Source organism: Ammospiza nelsoni, chromosome 24 (genome assembly GCF_027579445.1).
Source record: "Ammospiza nelsoni isolate bAmmNel1 chromosome 24, bAmmNel1.pri, whole genome shotgun sequence".
NCBI classification, from domain to species: Eukaryota; Metazoa; Chordata; class Aves; order Passeriformes; family Passerellidae; genus Ammospiza; species Ammospiza nelsoni.
Window position 1 is genome coordinate 1156997 of NC_080656.1, and position 21480 is coordinate 1178476.

The following is a 21480-nucleotide window of genomic DNA, read 5'->3' on the forward strand; positions in this document are numbered from 1 at the left end:
TGCCACCACCAGGGAGGGAAAGGATGGAGGTGGCAGCTCAGCTTCTTTTGATTTTCATCCCAAAAACAGCATGGATGCATCCAAAACTCCCTTCCCCTGCCCAACAGCTGCCTGGAGAGAATTCACCAGGCAGAATGTGCTGCAGCAAGATCAGTCTGGAGCCCCAAAGTGTGTGGGGATGAGCAAAAGGAAGGCAAATCAAGGCATGGCTTGATGATTTTGGAGAGGGAACTAAAAGGAACATGCGAAGAAAGATGATTGTTTGAGGGGGTGGGCAGGGAGTTCCCTGAAAGAGTCACTGGGGGTGTTCTGGGAAGCTCCAAAGGATGGAGAGTGCTGCAGGACTGGGCTCTGCACTCTGAAATCTGAGGATCACAGAGGCTCTGGAGTTCCTGCCAGCTTCCATGGCTTGTGGCAACGGGAAACAACTGCACCATTCTGAGCCAGGCCTAAGCCAGAGACTAAAGGTGCTGTGGGATGAGTTTGGGTTACTCCTGACTGCATTGCACAGCTCACCTTGAACCTTCCACTGCTAAAACTGAGACTGAGCTTGTGTTGAGGTCATGCACATGTTGCTGGTTTATTTTTTCAGTCTGGACTCAGATGTGCCAAAATAATGTATTTCATAGGCAGCTTTAAGGAAGTTTTCATCCTGATTAGGAGTGTAAAATGCTGAGAACCTCCTGGGAAAGCTCATTTTCAGGGGCTCTCCTTGTTGGGTGAGCAAACAGCTAAGAAAGTTCAGATCAGCTTTGTTTCTTGGAAAACAAACCCCAAAGTTGAGGATTCATAAATCATCACATATCTAGCTTAACATCCCAAGACCACAAACACCTTTAGAGAGCCTGGGCAGAGGCAATCCAGCCTGTAGGGCTGCACTGCCCCCAGTCCTCCTGTGCTGGTGGCCATCAGCAGTTCCCTACCCTGAGCAGGGAATGTCTGTGGGACAAACACCCTTCCAAAAGGGGAAAACTTGTGAAAATGAAAGCCCAAATCTCCATGGCACTGAGCTCCAGGCTCAGCGCTGAACATCCACTGGAAGCTGGTCTGGAAAAGCCATCAGCTTCTCTGGAAGGGGTTTCTGCATGAAGGAGACACCCAGCACTGCCCAGAGCAGCCTGTCCTTGGGCTGGGAACAGCTGCAGGGAAGCAGGAATGCTCTGCCCAGCTCCAGCAGGCAGGAGCTGCTCTGAGGAGCACATCTGGGATCAGCACACACACATCCATCCTCCTAAAGTGGCATGGACGGGCACTGAATTCCCTGTGAAACAGGAGACAGCAGTCTGCCTGAGTCCAGCAAAGCTCCTCGGGTTTTGCAGTGGCTTAAAAGCACAGAAATCACTGCAGGCACTGCCCTGGCAGGACAGGATGTTCTGATGATCATTATTGCAGCAGGGCTGCAGTGCTGGGCACAGGCAGCACTGTGAGGCGCAGCCCCTGCTCCACAGACACCATCCTGTGGTGGTGAGGAATGCCATGGCTGACTGTCACAATTAAAAGGCAAATGTTAAGTATATGCTAAAAGAAGTTTTATAGATGTATGGTTATGTTTTACCCCCCTTGCATTGTTACCAGTGGGTGGTCTGGGTTTGGGACATTTGGGAGGGTTGGCTTGTTAATATGGTAACAGCTGACCTCCAATGTGTAAGAGAGGATCTCCTCGAGGTGTCAGGAAGTGATCTCCACCACTGGACAGTGAAGAAGGAGTTGATGGACAAGATTTTGGGAGGGGCTAAAGGGTTAAAAGGTGGACCATCCATTGTATGGATGAGCACATGGTGAAAAATCCTCTGCTCCTGGCACGGTAATATTTCCTCTATTCAGTCTTCTGTTGTATTGTTTTTATAAGGTTTTAACAAACCTTCTAAACTTTTGGAAGCAAGTATCATTCCTCACAATCCCAATGGAGGGTCCCAAGGAGAAGGCAGGATGGCTGTGCCACCTTACAGACAGCAAAACCTCCTCACGTCAGGTATTTAAAGGCAAGGTGTGACCCAGGGACTGCTGTCCTGAATGTGCCCTGGGGAAGCTGCTCCTGAGCAAATGAGCAACAGCAGGTGGTAAAAGTGGTCACTGAACCCAGGCTTTGGGGCTCATGCCATGAGATCAACCATGCAATTCCCCTGATGCTGCCTTTGGTCAGCCCAAACAACAGACACAAACACTGGGGATGATCCTGGAGATGCCACCTGGAGAATTCCACTCTGCCAAGCTTTCCAAATCCAGCCTGCTCGTGTGCTTTGAACCCATCCAACTCCTTCTCTCTGACAATTCTCAAACCTTATCAATAACACAGCTCAAGTGTCTCACTTGGGTGTTTATCTTGTGGGAATTGAGAAGCGTTTCCGGTTCCAAAGTGCCTGATTTCCCCACCCCAAGCAGCAGGTTTGGCCTGCACAAAACTGCCTTCCCATTTCCCAGGAAACTGTCCAATTCCACAGGCAATCCTGGAAAGCTTCCTGTGGACTAGCAGCCCTTTTCTGATGAAACAGAATGAAATTTGCCCGTGATTTTGGATGGGAAATTATTTTATTGTCCAGTCACAACTGTTCAAATCCAACAGTTTGGTTTTTTTGTTGTGAATCATTTCCTTGGCTCAACTTCTCAAGAAAAATAAAGGTGGGGCTTCCAGAGGCACCCATCTGTGATCTAACTGTTGTGCCACTGGAATCTGTGAAACTCCCACTGATTTTGGGCAGGGAGAGATCAACTTTGAAGAAACACCCTAAATTCTGTATCTGCTTCACTGGCTAGAGGAGACATCTTCAGCTGCCTTTTCATCACAATTGGATTTTCTAGTGGAGAAAATACACTTTTGCCTTTCTCTCCCCGCCCTTCCACCTTGATTTAGGGCACCTTCTCCTGATTTTTGAGTGCTTAAATAATGATAGTCCTAGAAAAGCTGTTTCACTGGGAAAAACAGCAGAGCATGTGGGGCTCAGCTCCAGTTCTCTGCCTCATCAGAGCATGATTACCCTCAGTACACTTTTGTGGGGAAGGGAAATGCTTTTAGCTCCATTTACAGGTGAAGAGGAGACATTTGGAAGCTGTGGGTGTGATCATGATTGCACAGAAGTCTTGGGAAAGCTGAAATCTAAGACTACCAGCATCAGGTGCATGTGCCATCCCTAAGGTGATCATTCTTGTTTGGGTGCTGGGATAACACTTTTCCAGATTGCTCACAGCTCCTGGGTTTGGGGCTTAATAGAGCAAAAAGGGGGATTGGATCCATCCCATGCTCAGTGTGGGGCAGAAAGGAGCAATAAAGAGCTTCCATAACCTTTTTCTCACAGTCCTGGGTCATTTGCACAACATCTGTGCCAGCACATTCACATATGGGGAATCACTCTTGGGTTTTGAACTCTCTCCAACAAACCTGGGCCTGCAGGAGCACAGGAAAGCCCCAGCCTGGCCAGTTGTGGGTCCTGTTCATGGGGAGGGCACAGCCCTCTGACTGCAGAGCTATGGAATTGTTTGCCTGAGACAAATCAGTTAATGTCAGGCTTAATCTCCATGGCAAATTGTATATTTTTATCACATAGCCACAGATGTTGTTATCTGTGAGACTTATCTAATCTCCTCCAGAGCCCTGCTCAGTTCTTCACCACCCTGATAGCACCAGTAGCTCCATCTGGGTTCATCTGAACTTTCCAAGTCCATTTTACTCCTTTTACTCCATGTTTCCCTGCTTGTTCTCTCTGCTTGCCTTTCTCTGCTCATTTCCCTGGGAGGGAGGAGGAGCCCTGGGAGTTCACCCAGGGCAGGGGCTGGGGTGGGCAGGGCAATACTCACTTTCCCTGAGGTAACTGAGGTGAGACAGCAGAACTTCTGTGTTGTAGGGGGAGGTGGTGCGCAGGAAGTCGTCCTTGTTCATTTTGCAGAGCTCCTTGCCATCCATGTTCTGGAAGATGGTGGTGTCGATCTCCATCAAGCCGTACTCCTTGATTGCCCACTCCAGCCACTGGCGCACGTGCTCCTGGGTCCAGAGGGTGGGATCTGCCAGGGGAGAGCACAGGATGGGCACACACACACCTCAGAGTGCCTGCAGCCCTGCCACAGCACCAGACACCGTGTCACAGGCAGAGATATTGAATTTACTGACCCCTTTGCCGGGATGAACAGGCACTGTGCTGGAGCAGGGCTCAGCATGGACAGCCTGGCCTGGTCACTGCTGCCCAAAGCTCCCTCCTCTGCTTGGAACAGCCCTGGTGACATTTGAGTTTTCTCTGCTTGGAACAGCCCTGGTGACATTTGAGTTTTCTCTGGAAAAAAGCTTCCTGAAGGACGCTGAGCCCTTTGAGAGGGAGCTCCTGTCCCAGTGTGGCTCTGCAAGGCTGGGCAGGGACATCAGGGCTGTGTGAGTCCCACCAGGGGCATTAGGGAGCCCACAGCTGGCACGAGAAACCCTGAGCATGGGGTTGTCATGGTCAGCAAAGGGACTCAGAAAGGAAAATAAAAAAAAAAAAAAGTTTTAAAAAAATTTAAAATAAAATAAAAACCAAAATAAAATCAAATAATAAATAATAAATAATTAATATAAGAAATAATGCCCCCGAAATAAAATACAATAAAATAAAATAAATATTAAATAATAAAATAAAACCCAAAATTAAATTAAATTAGATTAAATTTAAAATGAAAAATTAAATAAAACCAAAATAAAATCAAATAATAAAAAAATAAACCCCAAAATAAAATAAAAAACCAAAAACTAAACTAAACTAAAATATAATATAATAAAATAAACCCTAAAATAAAATAAAATTAAATTAAATTTTAAAAATAAAAAATGAAATAAAACCAAAATAAACTAAAATAATAAAATACAATAAAATACAATAAAACACAATAAAATAAAATAAAATAAAATAAAATAAAATAAAATAAAATAAAATAAAATAAAATAAAATAAAATAAAATAAAATAAAATAAAATAAAATAAAATATAAAATAAAATAAAATAAAAAATAAAATAAAATAAAATAAAATAAAATAAAATATAAAATAAAATAAAATAAAATAAAATAAAATAAAATAAAATAGTGTGGCTAGAGCAGAGCAGCTTGCCCTGGGTGTGAGTGGGAGTCGTTCACCCCGGGCAGGAGCAGTCCTGGCTCCTCTGTCCCTGTAAGCAGCCAGCTGTGCAAGGCTGCTGCAGTTTGTCTGTCTGTCTGTCTGTCCCAGCAGAGCTCCAGCTGTGGGATGGTTATTGCTGCTGCTGACGTAGGAGCTGCTCCAGCCCGGCTGGAGCTCAGCCCCGTGGAGATGAGTGGTTCAAAACAGCAACGAGCCTTTGAATTCTGCAAAGGGCATTAGATCAGAGGGCCCAGCAAGAGCTGGTGCCACAGAGCTTGACAGCCTTTGCAGAGCATATCAGCATTCTCAGATGTTTCCTGTGCTGCTGCTCCCCACGGATCTGCTTTCCAAGCTGGAGCTGCACATTCATGTTGTGCTGCAGCTGCTCAGCATTGCAGAGGAGCTCAGGCTCTGGAGATGTCTGATGTGTCATGAACAGCTGGCCCAGCTCTGAGACAGACCTCAGACACTCAGATCCCAGGGAGCTGAGAACATGGATCAGGAGCATGCCCAGGGCTCTGGGGGTGCTCTGGGCAGAACAAGAAATGCCTGTGCCTGGATTTAGGGGTGTGAAGCAACGCCTCAGCCCAGGGATGGACACTGGGTGCCCAGACTGAGGGCAGCCCTGGGCACAAAAGGTCAGGAGGTGCCCACACCTGGCATTCCTGGGCACCTGAGCCCTGCAATAACAGCACCAAGCAGGGAGCTGAGACCAAGGGAACTGAAATGTAACTGAGACCTTTCCCCACTGAATCCCCAGAAAACCTGGGCTGCTGAAAGCTGAATTCAGAACAAGGAATTTACAGCCCCACACCTTTGCAAGTCTGCTCTGAGAAGGACAGATGGATTTTCTTCAGGTTTTGGCAATAGTTAATTGAAATTCTGCTTTTTAAGCACTGGCTAAATGCTGCAAATTTTACAATGCAAGTATTCAAGGGAGGATTTTTTTTTTAATTGAAAGACTTATTTGTTTTGAGTTTTGAAAACAACCCAACATCTAGACGGCATAGTGAATTTGTGGCCTCCCTTTAAACACTGTAAAAGACATTGAATGGTGTCTGAAAATGCCTTCTTGAAACATGGCTTAGAGCTCATTATTACTACTATTGTAAGCCTAATGTGACATTATTCTTGCTTATCTTCGCCTTAATGCGCTATAAATCTCCATTCTGGATTAAATTAAAATATCCAAATGCCTTTCTTGGATGACTTGGCCTCCTCTCCTGCAGCCAGAGATCTGGGATGATGTTCATAATTGTCTTCCAAAATCTGGTAAATCTCTGCTCTTTCACAAGGATCTCAAGGGTTTGATTTGTGAATGGTCATAACGGGGGGGGGGGGGGGGGGGCGGAAGTCCTTTTCTTCACTTTCCTTCAAAGAGGAGATTCCAAATTTTCTCTTCTACTGGGGCACTGAAAGTAATTTCCCCTCTTTCAACAATGCTAAACTTCAACTCACCCTTGTTTTTTTTCAAACACACAGGATAAATACTGCCCCTGGAACATCTTTCATTCCACAGGGACTGGTTGGTGCCAGCTGCACCTTTCCAGGCAGGGTGACACTGGACACGACTGTGCTGCTGTCCCCAAGCAGCTCAGCCAGTTCCTCAAACATCACTCTGAATGGGATTTAGAGGTTTGCCATCAATCCTTTATTGGCTTCTCCTCACTGCATTCAGTTCAAGCCTTTCCATTTCATCCTAAATGGCAAACAAATGCTTGGGAACTGTCATCTGCTCGTGGTCAAGCCACGCTCAGAGAAAGGAGCTGAATTCCACGAGTGCGTTTCCTCCTGCCAGCACTGTCTGCCTGCCCTCCTGCCCCGCTGAGAGCCTCAGAGCTGGGCCACTTCTGGGATGTCACTGGGCCAGCACTTGGCTCCTTTGCTGGAAACTTCCTGGCCCTGGCTGTTTATAAACTTCACAGGGAAACTGCTCCTCACTCCAGGTTCAGGCTTCCCCCACAGCAGCTCTCACTCCTGAGCATCCAAATGCATCCAGAGCATCCTGCCAGCTCCAGGCAGCAGATGTGGATACCAAACACAAACAAAGCTGGACAGGAATGTTTCTGTGTGACAATTTTTGGAAGGATAACACAGTTACTGCTAAATAGAATTTTTCTGGGTTTCTACTGCTTACAAAAAAAATGGAAACAAAATAGCTCATTTTGAATCAATCAGTGTGACTTGAAAGTGCAGCTGGATCCTGAGAGCACCAGGGGAATTATAACTTGGGCCCGCTTCATTCCTCTTTGATCATCCCCTGTGTGTCCCAGGAAGCAAATTCTCCTCTAACACGTGACAGAAGATGGATTTCGTTCAGCACACCAAAACAACACTTCATTCTGGGCAAAAAAATTTAAAAGAAAAAGAAAAAGAAGAAGAAGAAGAAGAAGAAGAAGAAGAAGAAGAAGAAGAAGAAGAAGAAGAAGAAGAAGAAGAAGAAGGAGAAGAAGAAAGGAGAAGGAGGAGGAGAAGGAAAAGGAAAAGGAAAAGGAAAAGGAAAAGGAAAAGGAAAAGGAAAAGGAAAAGGAAAAGGAAAAGGAAAAGGAAAAGGAAAAGGAAAAGGAAAAGGAAAAGGAAAGGAAAGGAAAGGAAAGGAAAGGAAAGGAAAGGAAAGGAAAGGAAAGGAAAGGAAAGGAAAGGAAGAAAAATCACCAGTTATCTGCTGCCTATCCTGATTCAGATCATGCACTGGGACATGGGAATTCCCTCTAGCCAGAAACTCTGATATTTTCCTTATTTTTTGCGTGGTTTGTAAGAGAGAAAATTCCTCATGGAGCAGATAAACAAACCAAACAAAAATCTCCTGCAGGCAGAGCAGGCACAGCTGCCCAGGCCGTGGCAGTACCTGCAGGGACGATGACCCTCCTCTCGTTGGTGGTCATGTTGGGGGGAGGCCCGTTCTTCTCGTCCATGTAGGTGCTGTAGCTCATGGGGCTGGACTCGCTCCCTGCTCCCACCAGCTTGCCACACTTGCTCACGCTGCAGTCCACGGGGGACTCCCTGCAAGGCAAAGCAAAGCTGGGTCAGCATCAGAGCCCCTCCATCCCTGCACACAGGAGGGGCTGGCCCACGGGGGACACTCAGCTGTCCCTCTCCCTTATGGAGAGGCCATTCCTGACCTGTTACTGGGTGTCAGAAGGGGTCTGTGGGGCACGCAGGGGATCTCTGATAATGCAGCTGGAATCTCCAACAGAATGACTCCAGACAAGGCCACGTGTGCAGCAGCTCTGAAATACCAACACTCCCAAACCAGGTAAGGAGCCAGTGCCCAGGACAGCAGTCTGTGGGTTACATCCAACTCCCTCATCCCTGGATGCTCAGTGCACTCCAGCTGTCCTGCAGACAGGGTGGCTGCTCCTGGGAGCCCTGTGGCTGTTCCACCCTCTGTGGTGCTCAAACACCCCTCAGGCTGTGCCACCCTCTGTGGGGCTAAAACAGCCCTCAGGCTGTGCCACCCTCTGTGGGGCTAAAACAGCCCTGGTGCTGCACTGGAGCCTGGCAGTGGCACACAGGTGCTCTGCTCATCTGGCCTGAGGTGTTTCTGCAGAGCTCACAGGACACAGGAACAGCCCTTTCATTAACAGAGAACCCAGAACACCCACCCAAAGGGACAGGGCTGTCCCCAGAGAACACCCAATGGCAGCACAGTCTGGTCTATCCAGGGCTGAATAGGATGGAACTTGTCTGTTCTTGGAGCCTCCAGAGCTGCAGGAGCATTTGGATAACACTCAGGGACAGGGTGGGATTGCTGGGTGTCCTGTGCAGGGACAGGAGATGGACTCGGTGATCCTGTGGGTCCCTTCCAACACAGCCTGTTCAATTATTCTATTGTTCAATTATTCAATTGTTCTGTTATTCTATTATTCTCTGATTAATAGTGCCACAGTTCACTACCTGGTGAGGAAATCTGGGAATCTTGGATGCTCCAGGCACGAGTCAGGAACTTCAGGCCCCAGTACGGGTGTGAAAAGGGCTCTGGCGCCAGCTTAACCCCTGAGGTGCTGGAGTGATGAGGAGGGGACACCCAGCAGCTCAGGTGGCTCCATCCTAAGGCCTGGCCTGCTGCAGAGCCTTGGGAAGGCTCTGGGAGAACTGACAGTCTCCAAAGCCTGAGAGGGAGCAGGGATTGGCTTTTCTCCAGCTGCAGGAGCAGCTCCTGCCTTTCATCCCTTCAAAGCCCAGCCCCAAGCCTGCCAGGCACACACAGCACATCCCACCTTGAGGGGCTTCCAGGGAAGGGCACATTGTCCTCACCTTCCCAAGGGGGGAATTAGTGCACAACCTCTGCACAGAGCAAGCCCAGGCTTTAATCCCAGAGCCATTTCCAGGGCAGTTTAGGCCATGCTCTGATCCCAGAGCTGTCCTCCTCCTCTGGCAGAAGCCAGGAGCTTCTGGAGGGACCCATTCCCTGCAGGGTAAGCACGGTGACAGTGCACAAATCCCACCCTCTGAGCTCAGCTGGCACGAGTTCCAAGCAGGACACTAAACAAATTTGTCTCTTAACCTGAGCTGGGGGGAGGGAGCAGTGCCTGAAATTCAGTTATCATGGCTGGGAGATAAATGCTCCACCGAGATATTCCAAGGCAGACGGTAATTTTTTCCTCATGTCTGACGCAGGGAATGTTTCTGGAAAATGGAAATAAGATGTATAACTTACACATGTTCGAATTTAAGGGTTTACTAGTTCGCCTACTGTTTTTCCAGGCAGGGAACCAAAATCCGCCTTCAGAGAGGCAACTGCAGAAGGCTCCATGGCCCCGGGGCAGCCGGGGAGGCTGAGGAGCTGCGAGGACACGGGGACACAAGGACACAAGGACACGGGGCTTTCACAGGGTGAATGAGCAGCGCTGGGTCCCCGGGGCACAGCTCCTGCCAGGTGGGAAAGTGCCTGAGCTGGCAGGGACAGCCCCGGGGCAGCAGCGGGGAGCTGGGTGGGCACCGAGCCGAGTGCTTGGGCACAGAGCTGGGTGGGCACCGAGCCGAGTGCTTGGGCACAGAGCTGGGCGGGCATAGAGCTGAGTGCTTGGGCACAGAGCTGAGTGCTTGGGCACAGAGTGCTTGGGCACAGAGCTGAGTGCTTGGGCACAGAGCTGAGTGCTGCTGGGCACAGAGTGCTACTTGGGCACCGAGCTGAGACCTGCTGGGCACAGAGCTGAGACCTGCTGGGCACAGAGTGCTGCTGGGCACAGAGTGCTGCTGGGCACGGAGTGCTGCTGGGCATGGCCTGGGCATGGCCTGGGCTGAGGAGGCCCAGGGAGGTATCTGAGATCCAGGTGTGACACTGCTCCATGTGTGACAGTGTGATCCAGGAGTGACAGCATGGTCTGGGTATGACAGTCATCCAGGTGTGACACTGCTCCAGGTGTGACAGAATGATCCTGGGTGTGACACGATGATCTGGGTGTAATGATCCAGGTGTGACACTGTGAGCCAGGTGTGACACCATGCTCAGGGGTGTGACCCTGTGCTCCCGGGGCTCATGCTGTCCTCCAGCATGTCACATTGTCCTCCAGGGTGTGACAGCATGATCCAGGAGTGACAGAGTGATCCAGGTGTGACCCTGTGCTCCAGGGGCTCATGCTGTCCTCCAGCGTGTCACATTGTCCTCCAGGGTGTGACACTGTGCTCCAAGGAGTCATACCCTGCTCCAGGGTGTCAGACTGTGCTCAAGGGTGTCACATGATGCTCCAGGGCATCACACAGTGCCCCAGGGTGTGACACTGTGCTCCAGGCTGTCACAGCATGCTCCAGGGTGTGACAGTGTGCCCCAGAGTGTCAGAGCCCGCTCCAGGCTGTCATACTGTACTCCAGGCTGTCACAGCATGCTCCAGAGTGTGACACTCGGAGTGCTCCATGGTCTCACGTGGTCTCACACTTTGCTCCATGGTGTGACACTGTGCCCTGGGGTGTCACACTGTGCTCAAGGGGCTCAGACTGTTGTGCTCATAGGTCACTGTCCCTGCTGAGTGACCAGCCTCCTCTCCTGCCCTGCCTGGGGTCCAGAGTTCTCTCTCCCATCCTGCTCTGCAGTAAAATTTCCCTGGAAAATGCCCCTGCAGATGGGACAGGCACTATTTGTGATCAAACAATTCTATATATTTCACTCATACAGCTCCATGGGGAACTGTTCCAGCACAGACCCCACCTGCAGTGCTGGGTCCAGCTCTGGGGCCCCCAACACAAGAAGGATGTGGAGCTGCTGGGGCAAATCCAGAGAAGAACATGGAAATGCTCCAGGGCTGGAGCCCCTCTGCTCTGGAGCCAGGCTGGGAGAGCTGGGGGTGCTCACCTGGAGAGGAGAAGGCTCCAGGGAGAGCTCAGAGCCCCTGCCAGGGCCTGAAGGGGCTCCAGGAGAGCTGGAGAGGGACTGGGGACAAGGGATGGAGGGACAGGACACAGGGAATGGCTCCCACTGCCAGAGGGCAGGGCTGGATGGGATATTGGGAATTGGGAATTGTTCCCTGTGAGGGTGGGCAGGCCCTGGCACAGGGTGCCCAGAGTAGCTGGGGCTGCCCCTGGATCCCTGGCAGTGCCCAAGGCCAGGCTGGACAGGGCTGGGAGCACCCTGGGACAGGGGAAGGTGTCCCTGCCATGGCAGGGGTTTGGATTAGGATGGTGTCTAAGGTCCCTTCCAGCCCAAACCTGTCAGGATTCTGTGACTCTGGGACATCCAGACTCTTGGATACCAACACCTTGTAAAGAGCCTCTCCATGTTTCTGCTGGCATGGAATGAGCACAGGGACAGAGCAGAGTCCTTGGCTGGCTGAGCTCCCTCTCACATTGTGCACAGTGACCCTCACAGCGAAGCAACCAAAATAACCCCGGGGCTGTGAGGTCCCTTCAGGTTTTTGGGATGATTTTTCACATAACAGAATCTGCTCTCCAGACTCTGCCCATCCCTTGCTCTGTCTCAGCAGCCCAACCTGGACAGCCAAGTCGCAGAAACCTCTGGCAGAAAGGTCTGAAGGGACTTTAAGGGACTGAGGTGCCCCTGCTGGGCACTGTGGGCAGAGGAGCCACTCCATGAATCCTGCAGGACACTGAATGTGCTCCAGGTGCCTGGCAGGGTCATGTCCCTGTGTCTGCAGAGCTGCCTCCCTTCCCTCTGGGCAAGTTTTGGGGATGGTGCACCCAGAGCTGACCCTGTAGGACACACATAACTGGGCACAGCATCACCCAACTGGGCAGGAGATCAAACTGTCCCTGAGAAAGCACCGTGGAGTCTTCAGTGACAGCAAGGGAGATCCTTAACTTTGTGTCCTCTGGAACTCAGCATTTCCTACCAAGCACAGGCTTTTCCTGGGAACTGAGAAGCTCTGCCAGCCTGAGTCCCCCCTGCAGCTCCTGCCCTGCCCCAGGTGAGGGATTTACCCCAGCAGGAGGGGGGTGCAGCTGTGGTCACACAGGGGAGAATTCACCTGGGGAACAATGACAGTGTCACAGGACAGCAGGCAGTGTGAGCCATGGATGAGTTCATGGAATATCACTCCTTCCTCATCTCCTGCATCACCCATGGGCAGGCTGGGATTCACAGAAATACTCCCTCATCCTTTGAAAGGGATGTGCCAGGGCATTTCAGCTGCCAGATCGATCCCTGGCTTCTCCCAGAGGTTCCAGTGCTGTCCCTGCTGGATTTGCTCAGGCTGTGGATGCCCACAGGTAGAAGGCACAGGCTGGATTCACAGGCTCCCCAGAGCACAGCCCCTGTGGCAGGGGCAGAGTCCAAGGAACAGCTCAGCACAGCTCACTCCCACTGTCCAGAGGCTCCTTGTTCCAGCAGCTCTCTCTGGGGATGCCAAGAGTTTGCATCTTTTGTTTGGGACAGTTTTTCCTGGACTGGCCAAAATGGACAAGCAGCTCGCCTGGCACTGACCAGTAAATCCTCTGTACAGCTCCAGCCTGGGCTCCAGAGGTGTGGAAATAAAACCATCACTGTCCCAGGCCTCTGTCAAGGAACCACCTTTGACTTCTGCTTGAAAGAGCAACAGATTTCAGGGATTTCTGAACCTGACTCAGGGGCATATTTCCTCCTTTCTATCCCTCTTTTCCTATCCTTTCATTCCTCCTTTCTTCCACCCCTCTTTTCTTTTGAAATTTGCTGCTTTTTGGTGTAAAGCCCCATTTTAATTTGTTGTTGTTGAGTGAAGGAAGAACAGACACTAGGATCATGCCTGTGGCCCCCTCTTACAGAGGGAACAGCCAGCTCCTCCAAACTTGCATCTGCCTGTGCTTCCATCCCGCTCTCAGGGATGCCTCGGGAGGAGGGAAACTCCTGAGAGAGGCTGCAGAACGGCCAGAAGGATGGCAAGGATGGGGGGTTTGCCCCAGCCAGGTACAGGCAGGCAGGAGGGGGATGCTGGGGCAGAAGGAGCCGCAGATCCCACTAGAGGGCTCACACGGGGAGCTCCTCCCTGCAGGCACCAGAGCGGGTCCCTTGCCTTGGGCTGGCACAGCCCCGGGACAAACACCTTGGGGACCCCGAACCTTGGCGGGATTTTCATGCTCTGGAGCAAAAGAAACATCAAATCACAGAACCCAGAGGGGTTTGGACTGGAAGGACCCTTCAAACCCATTCAATGCCAGCCCTGCCATGGGCAGGGACAACTCCCGTTGTCTCAGGGTGCTCCAAGCCCTGTCCAGCCTGGCCTTGGGCACTGCCAGGGATGCAGGGACAGCCACAGCTGCTCTGGGATGTCTCTGCAGAACAGGGGCTGTGAATCCAGCCTGTGCCTTCTACCTACCTGCGGGCATCCACAGCCTGAGCAAATCCAGCAGGGACAGCCACTGGAACCTCTGGGAGAAGCCAGGGATTGATCTGGCAGCTGAAATGCCCTGTCTCTGCAGAACAGCTCCAAAGCATCCCCAAATTTCATTATTCCAGCTGGACAAAACCCGTGCCACAGCTGGGAGTGCCCACGGAAGTTTGCCCACATCCATCAGCACAGAACTTTCTTTCACATTTGAAGATCTGACACATTTTGTATTATTTTTAAAAATTCACTCACTGAGTTTAGCTGCAAATGCACATTAGGGGAAACTCAGTAAATACAGTCAAGATCTGGAATTCATTTTGAATTTATGTAAAATATACGGAAAATTTTATTAATAATATTGGTTGTAAATTGGGTTAAACTTTACCCAGCATTCATCTAAACAATCCTCCTCCCCCTTATTCAGTAAAATTTCAAATGTGACTTTTTCTTTTTTTTATTTTGTTTTGGTTTTTAAAAATTATTTTAACTGGGTTTTGCTCTGAGCAAGGTGCTGTCTGAGGGCAAGGGCAGATTTTGAGGCCAGAACCTGCCTCAGGGTCTGATAACAGTAGAGGAGTTCATGACATTTCTACATCTGAATGTTGCAATAAAGCAGAATTCCCACCTTCTCTCCTAAAACACTGATGCCTGCCTGGGCATCTCCTTCAGGCAGTCAGGATGCACTTATCTGGAAAATTCTTTCCAGTTTGAGGACAAACCAAGGGATCCTGGCATGAATAGAGAGCTGGGTGGGCTTTCCATGCTGGTTAGCACTTGGAGAGATCCTTCTGCCACCCTGCTGAGGACCAAACACCCCCACACCTTCAGCCCTGCTCCTGAGGGAAGAGCAAAGCCAGGCAGTGTCCCTGCTGTCCCCTGGCACTGCCAGTCCCTGGAGCTGTCCCTGGCAGGGCACACAACCCCAGCCCTGAGCACTCCCTGGTGACACCACAGCCAGGCTGGGCCTGCTGGGGGCAGCTGCAGCTCGGGGAGAGGACACCTGAGAGCAAGAGAGCAGAGCCAGGGGGGCACTGGGTGTTGGACAGCCTGCAGCTGGAGCTAGCTGGGATTGGGGTTGGGGTTGGCATTGGGGTTGGGGTTGAAATTGGCATTGGGGTTGGGATTGGCATTGGGGTCGGGGTTGGGATTGGCATTGGGGTTGGGATTGGCATTGGGGTCGGGGCTGGCATTGGCATTGGAATTGGGATTGGCATTGGCATTGGGGTTGGGATTGGCATTGAGGTCGGGGTTGGCATTGGCATTGGGGTTGGCATTGGCATTGGGGTTGGCATTGGCATTGGAACTGGCATTGGGATTGGCATTGGGGTTGGGATTGGCATTGGAGTTGGGATTGGCATTGACATTGGCATTGGGGTTGGGATTGGCATTGGGGTTGGCATTTGCATTGGAGTTGGCACTTGGGGTTGAGGTTGGCACTGGCATTGGGGTTGGGATTGGCATTGGAGTTGGGATTGGCATTGACATTGGCATTGGGGTTGGGATTGGCATTGGCATTGGGGTTGGGATCGGCACTGTCATTGGGGTTGGGGTTGGCATTGGGGTTGGGGTTGGGATTGGCATTGCGGTTGGGATTGTCCCCTTGCACGTGTGTGGGGTTGGCCAGGCAGCTGATGGGCAGGGGAATGAGTTATTGGAGTGGCCCAGCCCATCCGCACAGACTGGGATGGACATGCAGGGCAGGGAGGAGGGGATGGAGGATGGAGGGAATGTTCTCCTGTCCTGGGTGCCCTGGAGCTCCCATGCTAAGGACTTATCCAGAGGCAGGCTGGGAGCTCTGGCAGTGCATGGCCCTGACATTCACAGCAGCCTTTTCTTCTCTCCTGACAGGGGGTTACCTCTCTTTAGGGACACTGAGCACATATTTTATGTCCAAGAACCTGGAGTCTTGAGCAAGTCGTTGATGAAGGATTTCCTGTTTGCCCAGAACCACCACACTCCAGGGGCCTTCTCCATGGCTCCCTGGACTCCTACAGCTGCTCATGAATCAGTTTGTCCAGGCAGAGCTATTTCCCTTTTTTCTGAGCAAAGGAGGAAACGGCTACACAGGAATAACCACAGAGGGCCAGCCCAGGATGTTTCATTCCAGAGCACACAGAGCACTCGAATTTGGGTGTACAAGTACAGGTACACTCAGGATGATACAGAGCCTGTGCTTACAGGACCTGCAGAGCCCTGACATGTGTGGTTTATGGCAGCTCAGGGGATGTGGAGGGCTCCTTTTCCCTGCCAGATTTCCCTGGGATAGAGGAATGGAAAGAGAGGAACCTCTCTGTGTGCGTGGGTCTGGCACCGGGGGAGTGAGCAACTGCAGCAACCACAGAATCCCAGGATGGTTTGGGTTGGGAGGGACCTTAAAGCTCATCCCATCTCATCCCATCCCATCCCATCCCATCCCATCCCATCCCATCCCATCCCATCCCATCCCCTGCCATGGGCAGGGACACCTCCGCTGCCCTAGCTTGGTCCAAGCCCCAGCCTTGATTTGGGCAGCCTGGCAATGCTGCAAAGGCTCCTTCCTCCTTTTCCTGAGAAAACCATCCTTGGTAGCCAAAGGTAACTGCCATGATTATCAAAACCCCAAGCACTTTCAAGATCCATCCTTCTCTCTGTGTTATGCTTTTTCAGGCAATAACTCATTTTCCCACATTTCACCCCAGTTCTGAGATTGGGAACACAGTGCAAATACCCTCAGCGATTTCATGGAGTCAAGAAATGCCAGTGAGGTACAGCAGGGTGAGATGGAGTTCAGCCTGCAAATGATCCCCACAAGAGAGCAACTGCCACACAGGCCTTTATCTGAGGGCAAAATCAGCATCTACTGTACACTCATGAAGGAAAAACACCATGCTGCTGTTTGATGTCTATAACAGCATCATCTCTCTGTAGAGGGGCAAGGCTGCTTTCTGTTTGCAACTCTGTGCTCTGCTGTGTTCTCAGAAACCAGGAAAATGTGCTGCTAAATTCACCCTAAAGTAGAAAAACCCTTGAGAGTTTCACCATGAAACACTACAAATGCAAAGATGTTTGTGACTTAGAAATTCAAACTACATTTAAAATTAACATGAACTCTAAAAGCTTCTGCTAAAAACCAAAAGTGTATCTATATTATACCTATATTTAAAATTGAAAAATAAACTGAAATTTTTGCACTTAAAATTATGTTCAGAAAGTGAAATTTGTTTCCAGGCTGTGGACTTGTAGTAATGTTTCTAAAAGGGGCCACCTGGGCTGCTATAACAAAATGTTGGAACCCTGGATGCTGAGAATTTCAGACTTTCTGTGCTGACAGGCACTGACCCCCAGGAGAACACTGCATTGACCTGAGGCTGTGGAGAAGCTTCCAGAATGGAATGATAGCACAGGGATTGTGGGTGTGGGGTTTGGATAGAAGTGTGTGATATCACAGGGTGGAAAACTTAGAGTTTAAGGGTTTAGAATATAGTCATATATATAAGGCAAGATGGAGGTTTTAGAGCAGAGGCTGGTTCTTCTTCTTCCTCTTCTTCTCCATGGGTTTGGGTGGTTTTGTGTAATTGGATAGAAAAGTCCACATTGCAGGGCACAGGTGATTAGTTACTGGGTTAAAAGTAAAAGTAATTTAGGTCTTATTTCTTAATTGGACAGTTTATCCTTAAAAGACCTTGTAGAGAGGGATATGGGGCCATTTTTTACCTTGCTAGAGTGAAGTGCTAAGAACTCACAGCTTGTGAGACTGTAACATAGATAAAATCTAATAAACATCTGAGTCCAAACAAAAAATAACATCTCAGATTTAGTCCCAGCCTTAGCAGAAAAGAAGCAAAGAATCCATTAACAAAATGTTTTCAGGCCATTCAATTTCTCATTGACAAGGGAAAGGATTCACCTCTAGACACAAATGACAGGGGCTGGGCTGTGCTTTGGCTGTGAGCTGGGCAGGTTAGAATATCCCCTGGCACCCTCTGGGGTGCACACAATGAACCTTCTCCAACGGCTCCTGAATTCCCTGTGTCACCTCTATCCACTCAGAAGGGGTGGGCACAATTTTTTTTTATTGCAACTAATTATTCCAAGTCTGCAATGTGGACTTTTCTGTTTAATTACAAAATACTACTTAAGCTTATGAAGAAGAAGGTGAAGAAGAGTAATGTGTTTTTGTTTTAAAACTTTTATCTTGTTTTATATCTACTACTATATTTTAAAACCCTAAGTTTTTTACTTTGTGATATTATATACTTTTAATTAATGATACACTTGTAATTTTAGTGTTATCAATTCATTTTGGAAGGGTTTTTTATGGCTTCAGTTTAAATGCACTGTTCTTCTGGGAGTCAGAGTCTGTTAGCACAGAAAGCCTAAAATTCTCAGCATCCAGAACGCCAACAGGCACAGGTCTTTGGTTTTGTTCCACCTTGCAGACTCCCATAAAGGATCTCAGCCTCCTCCCTTCTCCACAGAATTCACAGAGTCACAGAATCACTGGGTTGGAAGAGACCTTCAAGATCACTGAGACCAACCCAGCCCCAACACCTCAACTCAACCCTGGCACCCAGTGCCACATCCAGGCTTTGTTAAACACACCCAGGGATGGGGACTCCACCACCTCCCCAGGCAGCTACTCCAGGACTTTATTACCCTCGTAAAAAACTTTTCCCTGATATCCACCCTGTATTTCCCTTGGTGCAACTTGAGACATCAGAAAGCTTTCCATTTCAAGAAGTTTGCTTACAGCCTGGTAGAGCACAAATAAAAGGTGTCCTCCAGGGAAGCCCTGGCAGCCCAGCAGTGCAGCTTTCACTGCTTCATTGGCAGAAACTCTGATTATTGCTGCATGTTCCCTCTGTGAGCCCCTGGAACCACAGCCCATCCATGGGGTGCTGAAGTCAGAGGTGAAATGTGGGATTTCCAGCACGAGCTCTGCCCTGGCAGTCTCATGCCCAGTCCGTGCAGTGTCCATGGAGACTGGGAGGGGCACATCCTGCAGGACTGCATGAGCAGGGTGCTCAGGCTGTTCAAAATGAGTCACAAAAGAAGGAATTGCAGGAGAGTGGGACATGGTCCTGCGCAAATGGACAGTGAGTGCTTTGCCTTCGTTTGGGCACAGGGTTTGGATTCGGGCACTGCATTCAATGATCCCTGTGGGTTCCTCCCATGCTGGGATTCCGTGTTTAAGACTGTAAGTGTGGAAAGGCTCTGTCCTTACCTGGATCCGTTCATGTGGTCATACTCCCGTTTGACACTGACCCTCACGGGCTGGTTGATCCACTCCTGCTGGGGGGGCAGGGGGTTGATCTTGTGGGGCTGCCCGAAGTCGGGGCTGCCGGAGGCCGTCATGTCCTTGGGGAGCTGCGCGGCCGCGCCGTACGTGGGGTCGAACAGGGACTGGTCGTCGCTCACCACCGACAGAGCCTCCTGGGGAGAGACAGAACCAGCCCTCAGAGCTGTGACTAAAGCAGCAACTGCCCTCTGCTTCTCCCTCTGAGCTGGGAGCACCTGCAGGGCCCCACAGCTGCCCTGCACTGGCTGCCACCGCCACCTGTCCGAGGAGCAGGGGCCCGGGCTCCAGGAGCCCCTCTGCAAACCAGGGGTTACTCTGCTCTGCTGCCATTCCCATCTGCCAGGGGCAATCAGAGCCTTTGGGGTCCAGGAGCCCCTCTGCAAACCAGGGGTTACTCTGCTCTGCTCTGCTGCCATTTCCACCTGCCAGGGGCAATCAGAGCCTTTGGGGTCCAGGAGCCCCTATGCAAACATGGGGTTACTCTGCTCTGCTCTGCTGCCATTCCCACCTGCCAGGGGCAATCAGAGCCTTTGGGGTCCAGGAGCCCCTATGCAAACATGGGGTTACTCTGCTCTGCTCTGCTGCCATTCCCACCTGCCAGGGGCAATCAGAGCCTTTGGGGTCCAGGAGCCCCTATGCAAACCAGGGCTTGCTCTGCTCTGCTTTGCTGGCTGCTGGCTTTGGGTGGGAGCAGTGTTCAGCTTCACTGGAGCTCTGCAAACAGCAGAGGAGCTGCTGGGGCTGTTACCTCACGGGGGCTGTGTCACCTCACGGGGGCTGTGTCACCCCACAGGGGCTGTGTCACCCCACAGGGGCTGTGTGACCCCAATGCTCGCTGTGAGCAGTTCAGCCCCAGCCCCAGTGACCGACCTGCCCACCTGCTGCCCTGCTGCCCCAAAGCCAACTGGTGCGTAGGGAAACACCTCTGGAGTGGCACGGGAAGATCTCTATGTTTCCTTTCTGAGGGTTTGTGTGCAGTTTGTGTTTTGAGGTTGCTGCTGAAGGAGAAGCAGGCAGAGCAGGTCACAGTTATGGGTGTTTGTGGTAGGGGAAAAAATGCATTACTTTACACTTTTTGTTTATTTGTGGGAAATGAAGGGCTGTGTGTTACCCAACTGTGCATTTCAAGAAATGCTTAAAAACAGGAAATTGTTATCCCCTTTTTTTTTTAATTCCTTCCCCCCCCTTTTGCTGAAACTCCAAATATTGACAAAAAGCTCTGGCTATCAATTTCCTTGTGTGGATGTGCTCGGGTTTTCCAAGCGGGGAGTGCCGGGCTCCTGATGGCTTTGGCACGGCCCTGCCTGACTCAAAGTGCATCTGGCAAGGGCTGCCTGCTCTGGAGGGAGCTCAGCTAACCACACACAACACAGCTGCCTTTATGAGTGGCAGGGCAGAAACCGAAGGAGGAACCTCCCGCACTGAAACCTCCCCCACTTTCATGTGAGCTGATGGAGCAGACTCCAAAACAAAGCTACACTCACCTACTCTGGGCTCTTAGTGCTCAAAAGCCACCCAGCAGTGGTGTGTGGGCTGCAGAGGCTCACTGAACACACAGCTGAAACCTGGGGTGTGCTAACACCCATGCTCAACATTCACAGTGCACAGCCTCAACAGGGAGCTTCTAAAAATAATTATTTATTGCTTTCTCCCCGCCCCCTTCCCCCAAGTAGTTGTTTCAGAGGTTTGTTTTGTAAATTCTTCCATAATCAAGGAGGGAAACAGAAATTTTGACAGCTTAGAGAAGTGCAGCTCCTGGAATGACATGAGAATCTAAGCACAAATCAGATACCAGCAGGCTCATGATATTGTCACAGAAAACACCAGTAATTCAGTCTGCTGGGTAAACACAAAAATCCCCCTCAAGTTAACCCACTTAAAGAGAGTCAGGCCTACAAAAAACAGTGCTTTTCTATCTCTGATCTCAGATCATGTAACAAACCCAAACAAGACAAAGTGGCCTAGAATTGGAGTGGGCCTGGCTAAGCTTGAATTCAGAGGAGCCCTCAAACATCTGCGTAAATCCTGCTGAAGTTCCAGCACTTGCTGCACTTTGTGGCCAATGTCTCACACTGGTTAGAGCCACTAAACAGCAAAAAGGAGTTTTACCCCACACTGCCCAGTGGTGGCTGGAGAAAGGAGCTCACACTGTGTTCAACCTTTCCTGCAGCTTTTCCTTGGTGGATTCACAACCTTTCAAAAATACCCCTCCCCTTTTCAGCTTTAGAGTAAGGGAGGGAGTTTAAGGTGTCCCTGGGAAGGATTGGTGTGAATTGTGTCAGAAACCCCTCAAAGGGCTAGCTTCATCTCCCTAACTTTGCCTGTGCAGGAAGGTACAAGAACAAGAGATGGTTCAGTCATAAAGGGGAG

At 50.3% G+C, this 21480-nt stretch overlaps 1 protein-coding gene across 3 annotated transcripts in view; it reads right to left on the minus strand.

Moving 5' to 3' along the window:
* FLI1 (Fli-1 proto-oncogene, ETS transcription factor) overlaps window positions 1-21480 on the minus strand; it is a 91957-nt gene that overhangs the window by 23290 nt on the left and 47187 nt on the right. For all 3 annotated transcript variants that reach the window (XM_059488492.1, XM_059488494.1, XM_059488493.1), the window contains 3 exons: window positions 19036-19244; window positions 7925-8079; window positions 3793-3996 (listed from right to left, as the gene is read on the minus strand). In XM_059488492.1, coding sequence (XP_059344475.1) covers window positions 3793-3996; window positions 7925-8079; window positions 19036-19244 — 568 coding nt within the window. The remainder of the gene's footprint in view (window positions 1-3792; window positions 3997-7924; window positions 8080-19035; window positions 19245-21480) is intronic.